The sequence below is a fragment of the Silurus meridionalis genome, chromosome 3 (genome assembly GCF_014805685.1).
Source record: "Silurus meridionalis isolate SWU-2019-XX chromosome 3, ASM1480568v1, whole genome shotgun sequence".
NCBI lineage: Eukaryota > Metazoa > Chordata > Actinopteri > Siluriformes > Siluridae > Silurus > Silurus meridionalis.
In genome coordinates, this window is record NC_060886.1 from 11703204 (window position 1) to 11721448 (window position 18245).

At 36.0% G+C, this 18245-nt stretch overlaps 1 protein-coding gene across 3 annotated transcripts in view; it reads left to right on the forward strand.

The window, feature by feature from the left end:
* The window catches only part of LOC124382637 (immunoglobulin superfamily member 3), a 34971-nt gene that overhangs the window by 16026 nt on the left and 700 nt on the right, over positions 1 to 18245 (forward strand). The window contains exon 12 of one of the 3 annotated variants that reach the window (XM_046844664.1): positions 15990 to 16397. The exons of the other annotated variants lie outside the window; for them this stretch is intronic. Within the exon in view, the coding sequence (XP_046700620.1) occupies positions 15990 to 16036 (47 nt within the window). The 3' untranslated portion in view covers positions 16037 to 16397. Of the gene's footprint in view, positions 1 to 15989; positions 16398 to 18245 lie in introns of those variants that run through there. 3 annotated transcript variants of the gene reach the window in all.

Consider the following 18245-nt stretch of genomic DNA (forward strand, 5'->3'; position numbering starts at 1 on the left):
ATTAAGGAGATAACCATAAATTTTATCCTGGTAACATTTTCTGCCACATTAAACTGAAGATTTGTACTTGTTCAGAGACGCAGGAAATTCAGAAAATCGTTTAAAAAGGTGAGAAAGATTTACAAGAAGCAATGCTTCTAGTCTTTGGTTTCTTCCATCAGATAGTACTTAACAGATATTTTTGTAAACTGCATTGCCTCAGTCATCTCTGATTGTGAGAACAAGAGCCCAGTCTGAATTCAGAGAGTACAAAACTATTGCTATTCTATTTGGTGTGTAACAAAGAGAACTCAGGCGTTGTGACAAACCATGTGATGAAGGTTAATAATAGCAATAGACTGCAAACCAGAATGAAAAAAAACTCAGATGTTTATACATGAAATCCACATGAATCAAAAACCAGCAGGAAAAATCCAAATAGTCAAAATATATGTGGAAGAAAACATGACGAGCATATACAATATTCTCTATCTGTAAACTATTTATAAATAATAAATAAATATGTCTGAGCTATACAATCTATGAACAAGTAATGCCAATGACAAGATAATTTGTCTAGAATTCATAGCAGAAGGCCAGGTTCAATTGTCTCTGAGATTCTCTGACTCTACTTTTTATCAGTAAAATATTAAATTTGTGATGAATTCAGATGTATTTATGTACATCCACACCCACACACACACACTTTATTTATTACATCTGCAACATACCAGAATGTTTTCCAACACAACATAAATTTTTAATCACAGGGCTCATCATACTTTGAAGTGTAAAACATTTCCATCCAGCTGTAATATTTAAACTGCTTACTGACAGCAGAAGGTTTGGGTAACTTTCTGGCGTTCATAATGTACGTAGTGCTGGCCTTCTGCTCTTCTCTCCCGTCTAACTCCATTAGACCACTAGATTGTCTGAGGGAAGCTTGGGATAATTCCTGAATCCCTGTTTTATACCGCCATTTTTTGTTTTAACCTCTAAGTTTTATTTTTTTATCACTTTTATATGTTCAAACCAGCAACTCAAAGTGCTTCACAGTGTTAATAATTTAAAACATAAAAATGAAATAAAATATCATCATATAGACCAATTGAAAAATAATGAAATAGAATGAAAAATAACCGTCAAAGGAACACACAAATATATTTCTTTATTAACACAGTGAAGCATAAGTCAGTTGGCATTAAGCACAACTTGAACTATTTTGTCAAGTAATTATCTGGTATATAATACCAGGCTTAGGTTCCCTGGTGGTCTAGTGGTTAGGATGTGGCGCTCTCAACGCTGCGACCAGGGTTTGATCCCCGGTCAGGGAACCAACCCCAGCCATTAGGGTTGCACAAGCCTTAGCGCCGGCCCCAAGCCCGGATAAATGTGGAGGGTTGCGTTAGGAAGGGCATCCAGCGTAAAAACATGTGCCAAATCAAACATGCGGATGATCCGCTGTGGCGACCCCTAATGGGAGAAGCCGAAAAAAAGTTATAATACCATGTTTCTTATAGCATATTCCAGATTTTTTATTTAATTTTGGTTGCTTTTTCTTTCTTTGTCCAGGTCGTATATATATTGTATAATATTCAAGTCTGGTGTGTATATGCTGTTTTTTTCCAAATATGATTTCACTGCATTAGCAGTGTGCTTGGGCTCTTTAGCATGCTGCTGTCCTGCTTTCCAGAAGGAAAGGCATGATGAATTAAACTTGTACTTGTTTAATTAAAACTTTTTAATTTTCTGCATTAATGAGCCCAGTAATTCAGGCAATATTGCCAACACAACTGGCAAAAAATGCAGCTCTAAACCAGGACAGACCCATCACCATGTTTTAGTGAAGGCCGATAGTACATTCTTCTATCTCTCCAACTCTTCTTATCATGTATTATTGACAACTGGGCCTAGAATTTTTAAACATAGATTTGTCACTAGATAATACTCTTTTCCACTGATCTTTATTCCAATCTTTGTGAGCTTTAGTATACCTTTTCACCCTGTTCTCCTTAAAAAAAAGTTATTTTCCCTGCTGCCCTTCCTTTAAGACCATTGCTGATCAAGCTTCTACAGATTGTAGAAGGGTCAACTTAGCATCCCAATGAAGCTGACAGAAGCTGAGCCAGGTCCTTGCTGGACTTCTTCCAGTCTTTCAAAGAAGAAATTCTGAGAAAACTTTTATCAGATTTTGAAAGTTTTCTTGGCCTTCCAGTCCTTTCTTTGTCCCTGAACTCTCCTGATTCTTCAAAACAGCTTAAGTACAATATACTGTATTGAGTATACAGTTTGTAAGGGGAGGTCACATTAAATACTTGGCACTTTAAGCATAGAGAAAAATTATTTGTATTCTGCATTGAAATATCTTGTACTAAAGAAATTATGTATGTTTGTTAAACCATTAGTAAAACAACAAATCTAATGGTGGCCTAAAACTTTTACACAGTATTTTACAGTGGTGGGCCGTGCATTTGGTACCTGGGCTTCAGTGGGGACTTACCCGACCTAATCCACGTCTTAATACCACTACTATAACGTCGTAATTATAGAAACCATCAATACTATACAAAAACGCAATATAACAACGTGTGGCATTACAGAGAGAGAGGCATTTCACATATGGAGGATGAATACCATTTTACTATAGTTCAGAATTAATATTTGTGAAATAACATGGCAAAAACATAAAAATATAAATAAAATATAACCATCTCACAAGAGCTGCATAGTCATAATTTGCACTGCTCCTTGGAGGCTGTAAGCCAGTGGTACTGCTCATATTTAGTGGTCTGGAAGTGGTGAACAAACTCTTCCCTGGACTGAGACATGCTAGCTAGCTTTGGGGGTTTGCTGACCTCTCCTCATGATGTCTAGCTTTTCTTGAAAATTTATTTTTAAGTATGTCTAAGACCAAATCAATTTCTCTTCCTTCTTAGGCATAAAAAAGTGTAACTCAGATGTAATAATGTGGGCAGAGCGCTACACACGTGTTTTGTGAGGCGAACTTGGCTGTAACAGTTTTCCTCTGGTCAACTAATCAGAGGACGGAAAAATGCTGACGCTATTCTGGGACAGCTAGCTGGCCCTATGAGGCGAATATGAAATCTGATTGGTTAAAGAAACAGACCCATTGCTAATAGAGACTAAGGTAAAAAGGCCAGCAGTACAGACTTTGAAGGCCCTGGGCAGATTAGATTGACATGGCAGCACATAGAGACTGAAATCTGATTGGACAAAGAATCTAACCTCCACATTTAGGTTGTAAATGTAGGTCAGTGCTTCTGATAGTGTTTAGTCCAGCAGAGAAGGCTTTGCTGGCCCTGACCGCCTGCCACTGGTACTTAATACTATATTAATACTATATTATATTAGTATTATATTATTTATGTATGTATGTATGTATGTATGTACATATGTCGACTACATGTATTTTGGAGAAAGGTCGCAAAGAAACAGTTGTTGTATGCTTTGAGTCAGATTCGCTCGCTTTATTAATGTCTATGCCTTGACTATTTAACTGACCAAAAAGAATCTTCAAAAGATTGATACTTTGTCAGTGATCTGGGTAAATATTAGCTTATTTGATTTCATCTTCAAAAAAATAGAGAAGCCTGGGAGCATTGCCATTGCTTGATTAGTGAAGGTAACAGACTCACTTGTTTGTATTAACTATACAGCCATGTTTACATTTAAGCTGTGATTTGGACTTTGTCCAGTGAAAGTGAGTGACATGGGAATGTGGTGGGTGACATAAGAGCGGGTGAAGTACAGAAACATGGAATGTGTGAATTCTGTGTTCTTAGCAGTAAACGGCTGTCTGACTAGTGCTTTTTGAAAGTGTTAAAGACGACCGAGGTTGTGACAATTCCACTGACAGAAAGCAATGGCCTGAAGGAGTGCAGGTGGAATGGAGGTCAAGCGGAAGGTGTGTGATCGCATTTGATGAGGTCTATGTAGCAGTTAGGTACAGGACATTTAAAGGCCATCTCACTGGGAGGAGAGGAGAGTGACAGGCTTCTTGCTGCCAGGTAGAGTCTATATTTAGGCAAAAGCACAGCAGGGAATTGCACTTATACATGGTGTGAGCATCATTATTTCTGTGTGTGCATGAAGAACAACATTCAAAGTTTGTGTTTGTATATCAACGTAGTAGTGTGTGTTTGTTTGTGTGTTGGAGAGAATGGTTAAGGTCCACAGTATAACTGGCATGCGTCAACATGATCAATGAGCTCCTCCGAGCAGCATTTTCAGTGGGTTTCTAGAGTAGGTGAGAAATGTATTTTTCCTGCGGCAGTTCTTTCTATGTAAATTTCAATTCCAGGTTTTGTCATGCAATCAGATTCTCGAGTCACTGGTCTGTCTATTGCATAAGCTCAACTGAGACAGAAAGTGTTGACAGATGGCCCTGTATTTTGCATTTGAATGTCCTCTTGTTGGAAATGAACATGATCAATCTTCTTTTCCATTACTGCATTTCTTGCATCTGTGTAAGATGTATGATTTACTGTAAGAATTTCAGGGTGTATCCCTGACAATGAGCTGTGATTATTATTCGAGTTTTGGCAGTGTATGTGTTAGTAGCAGAGAGCTGCTGAAAAGTCAGTCATATTAAAAAATAATCTCTCAGGTGAGGAATATGACATCACTGTGCTATTTAAAGTTGCTGGGTTTAGCTTTATATAAACTATATTATCTTCTCTTATCTAGCCTCTTTTTCTTTTCTTACCTCTATCTATCAATGCCAAACGTTATAGGTGTAAAAAAAACCTTGAATCTCCTCACATAAGGTTCCACTCCTGTCAACCAAGAACAGAAATCTGCAGCTATCTTTGAGAAAAAAATTTACCCAAACTGGAAAACTTTTTTTTTTTTTTGTTCTTTTTTTTTTATTAGAATCTTCAACTGTCCAGGTTATGTGAATCTGTGACCATGATAGCCTCAGGATCCTGTTCTTGGCTGACAGGAGTAGAACCTGATGTGGTCTTTTGCTGTTGTAGCCCACCCACCTCAAAATGTGACTTTTCTTTTTTCTCGATGCTGTGATGCTTTTCTGCTCACCAGAAGATAAGCGAGCAAGTGTACACATATTAAAGTGTGTGTGTATGTGTGTATGTGTGTGTATGTATATATATATATATATATATATATATATATATATATATATATATATATATATATATAAATATAGTGTGTGTGTATGTATATATATATATATATATATAAATATAGTGTGTGTGTATGTGTGTATTGATTAATAATAATTATTAATATATACTTTTATTTTAAGAATGATCTGTTCTGCTTATTTTTTCCCCCGCAAAAAAACCCACCCACTCATTTTCAACTCACTCACACTTTTATCATGCACAGCACAAACACATTTCAGCCCACACATGAGATAAAAATTGGTCACACCAATAGAAGTCATAGAACAAGTGGGTGAAAAAAAGGCAGCTAACCTCTGTTTTCACACTTCAGGGATAATGAAAGGAAATTAATATTCGCATTTATTATGCTTCTGGCATGGATCTGGAGGACCATGCAGAAGAAGTGTGGTGTTCTGTAGCGATCAGCTGCTCTTACAGTCTACATTCAGCTTCATGTCACAACCTACTTGTGAGCACAGGCAACTCAATCTTTATCACATATCTATTTGCCTGTGTATCTGTCTATCTATTTATTTATCAGTCTCTGACCATGTAGTGTAGTATGTTTGTGTGTGAGTGTATGCCTGAGAAAGTTGTCAGTAGATGTACAGCCCAGGTAGTGAATAATTTCAGTTGATAACATAAAATAAAACCAAGTCGCAGCTCTTGACCTTCCTAATTTTCTGATATCCTTGATTATTTGTTCTGTGTTTGATGTACTGGATATACAGTGGCTCTGTGTTACATGCGTGACATTATGCTTTCATAAATAAAAAAAAATGGTTTGACATGAACAAAATCACACAGACCAGCATTAATCACTCTTGACTTTAACAATTAAACGCAATCCTACACTGAACAAAAAGTGTAAATCTATAGTCATGGAATCAACAGAGAATGGACCATATGCATTCCCTTATACATACCTGTAGAGGAGAGACCTACAGCATCGACCTTGAAATCTGAAGGATCTAGAGAGATTCTGTATAGAGGAAACTTCTTGGATACCAAAAACAATCAAGATTTCTTACAGCATTCTTTGCTTATATTTGCCAATGCTACCAATATTAGATAAGGGCCTGTAGCAATAAAATTCATTAACAAATTCATGTTCAGTAATCGCCTTAGATCTCTTAGAAGCACTGGTCATAAGGTGGCAAGAGGACTCACACACATTCACACCCATAGCCAATCCATGCATGTTTTGGTAAGAACCACATATAGAGTGAGTGAGAACATGCACAGGGACTCCACAGAGAAAGCAGCCCAAGCTCTGGATCAAACCAAGGACTCTAAGACTGTGAGATGATAATGCTACTCAATGTACCGCCATACTGCTTGCCAATTAAATGAATCATTTGTAAAAGAAAAAATAGAATTCATCTTTAAATATAAACTGTAATCGGGGTCAGTAATTGGCAATTACTAATAAGAGTCTAGTTGTGTTATGGCACTTCATTTTGTTTTAATTGCTACTATTTCTAACTCCCTTACATAGTTTTCTATTCTATAGATAGATTCTATTCTAGCCTATTGATATTTTGATTTATGTTAATACATCATTATGTTGTTACAACATTGTTGTGGTGTATCTGATTGCTCATATATATATATATATATATATATATATATATATATATATATATATATATATATATATATATATATATATATAAAATCACTACAACCTTTCCTGTTTAATGAAAACCACATATTGTGGCGTTCAAGTTATAATGTTACCCCTAAATAATTTCATATAGTTTTTTTAATGGGTTTTATACTGCAAGACTTAACTACTTGGAGCATGACTGATCACACTATTGATTGTGAAACCCATTGCAAAGTTCAGTTTGCCATGGAAACAGAACCAGTGGGTTACCAGGGTGATGGAAGACAATTTTCATTCCTGAAATGACATTTACTTGTTAACTGTTGCATTCACCGTAGGGCTGTTTGGTTATGCCTGGCTGTCATTGCTGTCAGATATTGTTACAGAGGAGACACTGATCAACTGTTAGCAGCTTAGAAATGTGTCAAGATCATAAAGTCATCCCATTAGTCTTTAAACACAGGACAGTTTCAAAGTCTCACAAACTATGGGCTTCATTTATCAATCTTTAAGTAAGTTCCATTTTTTTGTTTCAGAAACACTGGTTTTCTTTATACTCACTTTAGATTGCTGATCACCCATAAAATGCACATACAATGGAGAGCAATTTTTCTTTCAACTTACTTCTTTGTCAAGTGTGCCTTACGTCTTCCTTTACCTGTGGTAGATCTTACAGCTATAAGCAGAAACCCAAACCTGCCCTTAATTTATACAGCACACTTCTCTTATCATAATTCAACTAGTATTAATTGCATTTGTCTTAATTTATGTGTTGACTTGCTTTTTTTATTTTTTAAATTTCTTTGAATAATGACAATAATATAAAAAATTCCTGATCTGCCATAAACCATGATCGAGGCAACAAAGCATCTTTATTAGTTTTCTAAATAAGCATGTCTGCTAAATGCTGAAATTTAAGCTCAATATATGGTATGTACACTAAATTGCCAAAAGTATTGTGTCACCTGGTCATAATGTACGGTATGTGATTTTTAAGCATTAAATTCCACATTTAGTCCCAATTTGCTCTTTTAATTCCCTCCACTCTTCTAGGAAGCTGTTCTATTTTGGAGGGTGCTTATGGATATTTTTGCTCATCAGCCACAAGGGTGTTCCGGGAAGGCAGGTACTGATTTTGGTGAGGAGACCTGGGGTGCAGCTCCAATTCATCCAAAAGTCGTTCAGTAGGGTTAAGATCAGAGCTCTGTAGCAGGTCACTCAAGATCTTCCTCTCCAAAACATGTAAATCATATTTTTTAGGGAACACACTTTGTGCACAGGGGCATTGCCATGCTGAAAAAGGTTTGGGTTCAAGTGAATGCAAAATTGTATTATAAGCGCATCCAAAGAATTCCTAGAGAATTGAGTGCCTCCAGCTTTGTGGTAACAGTTTGGGAAAGAACCACATATAGCAGGAAAGGTCAGGTGACCCAATACCTTTGCCAATATAATGTATATTGCAATGTATATGTGCAATAATCCAATATAATGCAAATTATGTGCTTTAGTATTTGCACTAATTAGTCATTGTATGTGTAAATGTACATACCTTAAAAGCAGTTTTGGAATATTTTTGTGTACACATTTTTTTATGTATAAATATGCTTTTTGTAGCTGCCTGATAAGCCCATATAACACATACCGGTAAATCTATTTGATAACTGAAGCTCAGTGAAAGTATGTGCATCATAGTTCACAACTTCATTTTATTGTTGATCCTCACAATTTCTTAGATAAGAAAATTGGCTTTTTTTTCGGGAGCAGTATGTCCCCAAAACATTGGGAAATGTGAACCCGTAATCATCATCACACTGCAGTCTTATGGGTTTCAGGACAACAACACTAATAATAAACTAGAAGCAAAAAATAATGTGTCAAACATATAGAGAGTATATTAGTATGGAACAAGTAGTGTGAGGTCTGATTACAGCAAAATATCAGCAGATTCTTTTCCAGATGGAAGCAGTGAGAGATTCACTGATGACTTCATTCTGAATTTTTTTTCTGGCTGAATAATTATGCCAATGCCCTGGTGTTCTTCAGTGTCTTTTGAGTTGTAAATTCCAGAAATGTATTTTACATGCACACTTAATTACTTCCTTGAATTTAATTAGAAATAATTGGCTCTGAAAAGATATCTGCAGTATGACCCATGACACACATTATTTTTCTGAATCCACTCGAGGAAAAAAGGAGCATTGCCTTTTCAGCTGTACGCTACAGTCTATAGCTTTTCAGCAGGGCTGTGTCACTTTCTTTTGCACAATACTTGAATCCACAGACAGCTGTGACACTATGACTATATGAACAGAGCAGAAACTTTGTAGTGTGATAAGGGTGTGCAGGTCAGCGTTACAACTACAATACCTTGCTGCCCGATTAAGACGATAAATAAATAATAATAAAAATAGATAGATACCTTTTATCCCAGCACATTGTTGAAGAAAGGTCAAAGCTCTATATCATTCAATATTATGTCTGACGAAGAAAATCCCTCTGAGCTGGTTAAATGTTTGGACTCTCACAGATATGGGGCTTTTACACAGCCTGTGGAGGGAATTTAGAGAACCTAAATAATGGCTACGTCATTAATATTTGGACACTAAATGTGGACCTAAATGTGATTTGGTAAATTATTTTAAATGGAGAGGTGGAAACAAGATTGATTTTAGTAGATGGTGCTCACTGAGATTCTTGTCTCTGAAGAAGCTCCCTTGGCACTATGCTGCCTCAGGTTCCATCTCCAAAGAGACTGCACACTCTTAGCAGCATGAAATCAAAGCAACTCTCCCTTCCATCTATCCTGATCCCTCAGCTTTTCTGCTTTTTACCCCTCTCACTGCTTTGCTTTCTTTTCTTTTCCTTTCCCAACCTCTGTCACCATTTTCTTCTCTCCTCATCATGGTGTTATGCTCTCTTATTCATATTCTCCCTCGATCTGAAACTGATTTAAATTTTAAGGACATTTTGTGATATTTATTCAGTTCGTATATATTCACACCTGTGTTCACACATCTAACACAAATCATTATCAACCCCCCCCCTTTATCTCTTATTATATATTTTCTTTCTTTCTCTCTCTCTCTGTACCCTGTTTTTTGTTATATTTTCAAAAAAAAAATTTAAACCAAATTTCCAATTCCTCTATTTATAATTCCACATTCTGACACATGCATCAGTGTACATTGCATATGCAAAAATGTGAAAAGTGTTACCTTAGAGGAGAATAAGATGCAGACTATCAAAAACAAATGAACATTCTTTATGACAGAACATGCTGGAGAAATATAACACAAAAATATGTCTCAAAATGGTGCAACACAGAGAAATGATGGAATATATTGGATAAGCGTTTGGAAATATTAGTAATATAATCTAGAATGTAGCATACCATTAAAGGCAATACCACACAATACCTTAACATACTATGATCTGCTGAAGTATACTATAATGTATAATATACCAGAACACACACCACTATTCTAATCGATATGCCACACAATGCCATATGCTATTTATATTATGTTACTATTTACATATATTATGATACATATTTTACCTGAAAAGCAAGTCGGGTTGCAAAAATAAGGCCAATTGCAGTGCATGCAGTAAATGTCCAAAATCATGTGGACATCTGACTATCACATCCATGTGCATCTAGGTACATCTCATACCTAGTTTTATATATACTCTGTGTATTAGACTGATATTCCTACTTTTCTGCCTTGCTTTCTTTTTAAATGCACCACTACCCACACCACCATATGCAAGATTTAGGTAGCAACCCTTTGCCATCAAATGGATGCTGTTTCTGTTTTAAACCTGCTGCATCAGTGCATTTGCTTTTTATTCGAGCTAGACTGGCATCTTATAAAAACCAAATTTGATCAGCATTAATCTAACTTTTACGATGCATTCTGCTTGACAGTTTTATAAAGGGAATATTGATGATCACAGGTGAATCAAATCAAATGTTTTGATTTTTTGCACATATATTCTATGTATATGCTAGGAATATACGAACTATCTTTTTCTTTTGATTATGCATCAAAATAACATTTAGCTTGCTGTTACTGTCATGTTCTTCAATTTTAAATGTACTCTGAAGAGACAGTGGCATAGCATTACAAATTAAATGTATTACATTAAGTTCTGTTTTTCTCAAGGTCAATTATGAACACACTACAGGTGCCATGAATAAACTTAAAAAAGGTGTTTCTAATATGGCATTTTGTATAAACCATCAAGGTAGTGCATCTCCTTCATTTTTATGAAGAGGCAATTGGATGAATAGAACAGAGAGAAAATATGATTTTGCCTTTTTTTAGGTAAATATCATTTCCTGTATGAAGCATGTAGGTACAACAATGGGTCTTATAATATCTTATCATTCAACTAATGACCACTTTTATCTTACTATTCCATGGGTGTGCGCCATATGAGTCTTTTAAAAGACTTCAAATGAAAATTTTACTGAAAACCTGCTTGAATAGATAGAGAAGAAGAACAGTAGTGAAATATATCATCATCATCATATATTATTATTATTGTTGATGTGGTTTTGTATATCAATAATAATTGTTATGAATCATTGAGGAATACTTTAATATGACTTTAATAAATTATTGACAAACATCCTGTCCAAAGAAAATGATAGTAGCTTCTGAAAAAGGAGAAGATGAATAAGTAATGAAGACACATATGCTACAAATGCTGTGGTGGTGAATTTTATGCATCATTCACAAAGAGTGCTAAAAACACAAGCGCTGGTGGGAAAAAATGGCTAAAGTACTACCACGGGACATCAGACATGCTTCAAAGGACTATAGGGAACTTTGCCAATAGACTGGAGAGGGTTAGCTAACAAAAGAAGAATACACTTGAAAAGAGTGGATCAAAACGCCAAGTGACAAAAAAAATAAAAAATCTTTTCATCTTATATCATCCAATTCCCAGCACTTATTTAACAATGCATCGCTTCATCCTCGTACAATGGAAAGTTTTATCTGCAACTGCATCTGCCGCCAAAGTTAAAGTCTAAAATCTTATCTGACAACAGCTCATTATTTCATGATGCCAAATCGCTCAGTGTTTCAAATGAAAGACAAATCTGGGCTGAAGAGAGAAATGCCACAGCTGATGTGACATTTTGTGGCTTGCTCCCTGTGGTGATTCGAGAGTGGGCTGAAACACTTTTCCTGCTGATATCACACTGCTCCTTGGAAAACATTTGGGCCATCATCTGCATGCTGGGATTTGTCCAACCAATGGAATATGCACGTTACTGTGTATGATTAAAGTGGTTTCTTCTACCTCACAAGTAGTAATCAGTTCCCCAAGATCATTATTTAATGGCCCGTACCTCTGATTTCAGAGGATATGTGTAGATTTGTGTACGTTTGCTAGACTATATCATAGATACATAAAATATATCATATATATCATTTCATATAGTTTAATGTTTGCTTTTCATCTTTCACAGAGACTGACTCAGATGTATTCAACATTGATCAGTTTGATTATATCCCCCAGTGACCTTTCAAATATCTGAAATTCTGATTTTATAAAGCTCCACTCTCACTCTGTTTAAACTGACAGTCGTGCATAAATAGCCTTAGCCACAGCCATTTATCAGGTCTTGGTTCCAAAAACAGGCTCTCTGAGTAATGTGCTGTCTGCAATAACACAATAAGATGAACTACAGTGGCAGGTGCAGTGACTGATCAGTAAACTGACAGCTCCATTGCAATCTGTTGGACCCTACTAGTGACTTGCAAAATGTCTGGCTATATATTTTTACTGCACCAATTAGTTTCCATCTTTATTGACATGGGTTTTTAGGCATTTGGCACACTGTAATCAGTCGCCATTCTAACAAACTGAGATTGTGCATTGTTTTGACAGATGTGTACGGTTTGCAAAGTGTGCCTGCAAAAAGGATGTTGCATTTGAGTTGATGTGTATTGTAAGACAGAAGCAGTCTGGTGTCCTGTAATGAGACTGCATTGCAGTATTTAAATATCTTTCTTGAAAAACAGTCTGAATCTTAATGTATAGTATGCTTATCGGAAGCTTTAACAGGAAAATAGTACCCTTGCTCATTTATGCTGTTATCCAATCAACCAACCAGGTGCATAAAATGTATAAAATCATGCACAAGTTAAGAGCTTCTGTAAATTTTGGAAGTGTGATGTCTGTGGCTTTACCTGCGACATGGTTGTTATTAACAGATGAGATGATGTAAGTATATTAGAAAGTGATGGTCTCTGGGATTATCACACAAAAAATTGTGAAATGCGAAAAGATCCTTCGAGTGAACACATCAAACCATGAGGTGGATAAGCTACAACAGCAAAAGACCATGTCAGGGTAGTGTCAGCTAAGAACAGACTATCATGGTCATGGACTCACCTGAACTGGACAGTGTATATATCCATAATAGTATCGGATTCTTTTGTAAATAATTACACATACACTCTGGCTGCAAAAACTATGTTCTCGTTTCTGCTGCATTTGCATTTGAGTAAATGAATGTCATTTAATCGCACAGGATAAACACAAGAAGTAAGGGGTATTTGCACTGCCTTATCAAAGACCTGTCTATATATTGCTAGTAAAGGTAATTCAATTCCCCTCCTTAGAACCCTATTGAGGCATCCACATACAAGACGAGAGATATGAGCTGATGAATAGAGAAAAGTGACATCTGCAGCTAAAGTTGCTGCAATTCAGTCACATCAGGCTGACATTCACTTAGGCCAAGGCACTGACTCACTGTCACACACCATCACAGAACTGTAGACACTGAAGGTGTGTGACAGAAGAGCAAAGGGCTAACTGCCCTGTGTCTCACACCGTCAAGCCCTATGTTCTCTAGACCAATATAAGGACTGGAGCTTTTCTACTGCAGCATCTACTTTAGTGTCTGCAGATGTTTGATACTGTTAAACATACATGACCATTTTTGTATAAAGTATGGCTTTATAACAATGTACTGGATTGGGATCACAAAATATAGACTACAGCTCAGAAAGAAAAATACAAAAAGAAATTCAGATGGGCAAATTGGGAAGGGGTAGATAAGTGGTTATGATGTTGGATGTTCTGTTGAAAAGGTTCAAATCCCAACACCACCAAGCTAGCTCTCTTGTGCCCTGCTGAGTTTGAATAAAATATTTGTAAGTCGCTCTGGTTAAGAGCGTCTGCCAAATGTCTCATAAAAGTGCAATCAAAATTAAAATGTAGCTAAGTAGCAACCATTTGCTCACAAGTAATGATAACATTTTCTGACTTTATTTTCCAACCAAAGTGTTCAAAATGTCAAAATTTTACATTGAGTTGTTTTACATTAGGAAACGGAAACACTACTAATAAAGATTTCCACAATTTTTCCCCATAAAAGCTCTTTGCACTACTGTCATCAGTGCTGTTAAACATTTTTTAAGTAATCATGTTTCACTCACACATATGCACTATATGGGCAAAGGTTTGTGGATACCTGACCATAATATTCATATGTGCATTCTGAACATCCCATTCCACATTTAGCCCTCAACTTTCTGTTATAATAACCTCCACTCTTTAGGGAAGATGTTCCACTAGATTTTAGAGTGTGGTTGTGGAGATCTGTGGTCATTCAGCCACAAGGGCATTAGTAAAGTAGTGTAGTAAAAAAAGGTGAGGAGGCCTGGGTTGCAGTCGGTGTTACAATTAATGCTAAATGTGATAAATAGGGTTTCAGAGCTCTGTAGCAGGCCATTCAATATCTTTCACTCCACCCTATTTAAACCATGTACATTTTCATGGAGTTGGTGTTGTGTGCTGCCATTAACATGGTGGAACTGGTTCAAGTGTCCTAATTCAAGTGAAAACTTCAATGGAAAAACTTAATGCTAAGACATCCTATACAAGTGTGTACCTCATATGGCTAGAAAAGTCAGGTGTCCCAATACTTTTGTCTATAGAGTTTGTTTCCAGTGTATTTCTATAACCCAAGGTTTGAAAAGAAGTTTCTGGAAGGCAGCTGGAAGGAATAGAAAAAGTCTATTCAATCTATTAAGTTGTAATGCTTGCTGTTCATTAATGATGCTTAATCTGGCTGTTGCTCTCTCATGGGAGTAACACCAGGAGAGCTCATCACTGACGAGATCGTGCTTAGTGTCTAAGTGAATCAGATACTAGAGACTCAGCTGGGCCACCAATCTTCAGAGACATGTTGCACTTTACAAGCACTGATATAGCTATATGCTATATGTAGTGCTGCTGTTTGAAAGAGTGTCAACAAGCTATACTGCCCTTCATTTCCTCATACACTATTATTCCATTTTGCAGCAGAGATCAAAGTGATTAAAGACTGAAAGTCAGATTAGTTTAAGTGTAATAGTCCTGTAAAAAACATTGCAAATATCTTGAAAATACATTTCCTGTTCTTATGATTTAATTGTCATTCTTTTTGAACAAGCAAGATGAAACTGATTTTCTTTTATTAGTAAATGCTTTTTAATCTCTTCTCCCACAGTTTGCAGCTTTAAAATGCTAAAAGGTTGGTGCTAGGAATGAAACAGTTGCTCTTAAAACACTCAGAGCCCAGTACTAAGAAATGTCCTTTGGTAGATTTGTGCAAATATTTTAAATATCCTCTACTGAAAGCATTGCCTTTTCTTTTCAAAGGAAAGTTTAAAAGAAGCTATAACCTCCCGAGTTCCCGTGTTAAACTGTTTTTCAGGAGTTTTTCTTTTTCTATCTTGCCTTTTCTTTTTTTGGGGGGGTTGGCAGCAAGACAGCTTTTCATTAGAAACACCAATTGAGACATTTATTTGGTTGTATGCTGGAACATGAGCTGGCTTTCATACATTCATGTAGCATTTTAAGGAAACAATTAAAAATATATACTGAAATGTTGCACCAAGGTCCAAAACGCCTGTATGTTTGATGCAGTTGTCAGGTTGTCTCGGCATGTATTAGTTGACCTTCAATGTGGCCATATGTAGCATAATTACTTGTTGTACTGATGCTTAGTTGACCTTCAGTGTGGCCATATGTAGCATAATTACTTGTTGTACTGATGCTTCTTTGTAAATAATGAACTACCTAGATAGATAGATAGATAGATAGATAGATAGATAGATAGATAGATAGATAGATAGATAGATAGATAGATAGATAGATAGATAGATAGATAGAGGTTATAATTCTGATATTTTGATGAGGTTATGCAAACATTCCCTTGCTTGCTTTTCTTATCTTGTTCGCAGACCACTCCCAATCATTCCTCAACCCTTTCCTGTCCAAAACCCTGTGACTCAGCTCAGGGCAGAAGCGCATCAACGGCAGCCGGAACACCGCTAATAGGTCAGGAAAGATAATTGAGATAACTAACTTCCCGCTGCAGGCTCTAAATGACATCCTCTCTGCTACTGATATCACACATTTACTGTGGCTTTTAATATTCTTTTCTCTTATTCTTCTGTATTTGAAGAACTATTTAGCAAAACTAGGTATTAACAAAATTCACCTTAAGGAAACAAGCATGATGCAGCTCTCCCAGGCTTAGGTTCTGATCATTTGTTGCAGCGCTTTGATCATGTTTGACACTGAGCTTTGGCTTTGGGTAAAAAAAAAACCCCAGACTTCTATGCGTTTTGTCTCTGAGAAATGAGGAAAGGGGATTTTCTCTCCTTTTATTTTGTCTTTGTTCTGTATTTATTCTGTGTGCTATTGAATAAAAATGATGTATGTTACTATTTATATTTCTTGTTATTGTATAAGTCATAAGTTGACATAGTGTCACATTTTGTAGGATTATGACTAAAAATAATGTTTGTTTAGAAATATATAGCTATAGCATTATTATTTTTATTATTGTTATAATAACATTGTATTTAGTGATTATAAAAATCTAATTAGACTTGGATCCTCTGAAAATTATTCAAGTAACATGGAGGGAAATGTACAAGAAGAAAATGATATAACACTACACTTATTTTTCTTCTCCTGCAGTAATCCTCTTGTATGTCATTGTTATTCATAAACTCAGAGTGAACTAACTAGCTGGTAGCATTCAAACAAGAATGATCCTAATTGGTTGATTATGGTAGCCACTAAAATGCGATTAAACAAATTAAGGAACTTTTATGTGACATCTGGTGTGGGGAAATATGGAGAAATTACATGATGACCTGTAATAGACATAATTAAACATAATTAAAGAGCTGTGCAAACATGTTATAGTGTTGTTGATTACATGTGTGTCATACTAAACACCCATCAAACAGTTGGAATTATTATATTTTTCTCAGGGCTACAGTTATGCCTATGCAAATGATATATTAGTAATATTAACTAACTGGTTCCTACAGGAAGCTGGAAATACGTTGCTGCCGAAAATCTTTTTAAAAGGGAAAAACATTAGATGAAAACCTAACATCTATATGTGGTCCAGTCATTAAAAAGTTTACACTGGCTGTTGTAGTATTGTACTGAACTGTGGCTGACAAGTAGAGAAAGCTAATCTTCACCCAGTTGCATCATGAAATTACAGGCTATGCAGTGCTGCCACAGTAAACTTACATCAGTATGTGAGTACGATGTAGTATTGGCTGCAAGTAACAGTGGTCGAAGGTTTGAACATACAATTTCAAGGTGCAAATACACTGAGTGAATGTGACAAGTCAATAATTTGCTTGGTGTCTTGTTAGGGCATGTAAAAAAAAAAAAAAAGGAAAAAGATGTCAGCAGCCAATTTAAGGTGACAAGCATAAATCGTGTCAAAGACATGCATTCATTTGCAAGGCACAGATTTAAATTTCATTCTTGTCTTGTTAGTGCCATGGCAGATCTACATTCAGCTCGCAACATCTCATGCAAAAATAACTCCCGTCCTCATGTTATTCCTGGTACATGTTTTCCTCTTGAAACCCAACATCATGTTTCACTCTTATATGTATGTATCAAATATGTAAATGGAAATTAAATTAGTGGACTACTGAAAAAAATTAACACAGTCCAAAATCAGTAAAACATTCTAATAGGTAGAAGCAGAAATTCATTAAAACTGAAAAGAGTGTGACTTGACATGTAAATTTAACATGGTATCAACATAGATTTGAAAAACACTATTTTTTTTTTTTTTTTTTTTACAAACACATTGGTTATAGTACACTAGTAGTCTTGTTTGTATGTACCCTATATGGACAAAACTATTGAGACACCTGACTTTTCCAGCCATATTTGTAGTTGCTCTAAGGTTGGATGGACACAATTGAATAGAATGTCTTTAGATGTCTTAGCATTACGTTTTCCCCTCACTTGAACTAAAAGACCCAAACCCGTTCCGGCATGACAATGTCCCTGTACACAAAACCAGCTACTTTAAGATGTTTACATAGGTTGAAGTGGAAAATCTTAAGTGGCCTGCTATAAAGCTCTTACCTCAACCCCATTGAACACCTTCGGGATGAATTGGAATGCTGACTCCACCCCAAGTTTCCTCAGTCTACATCAGTACCTGA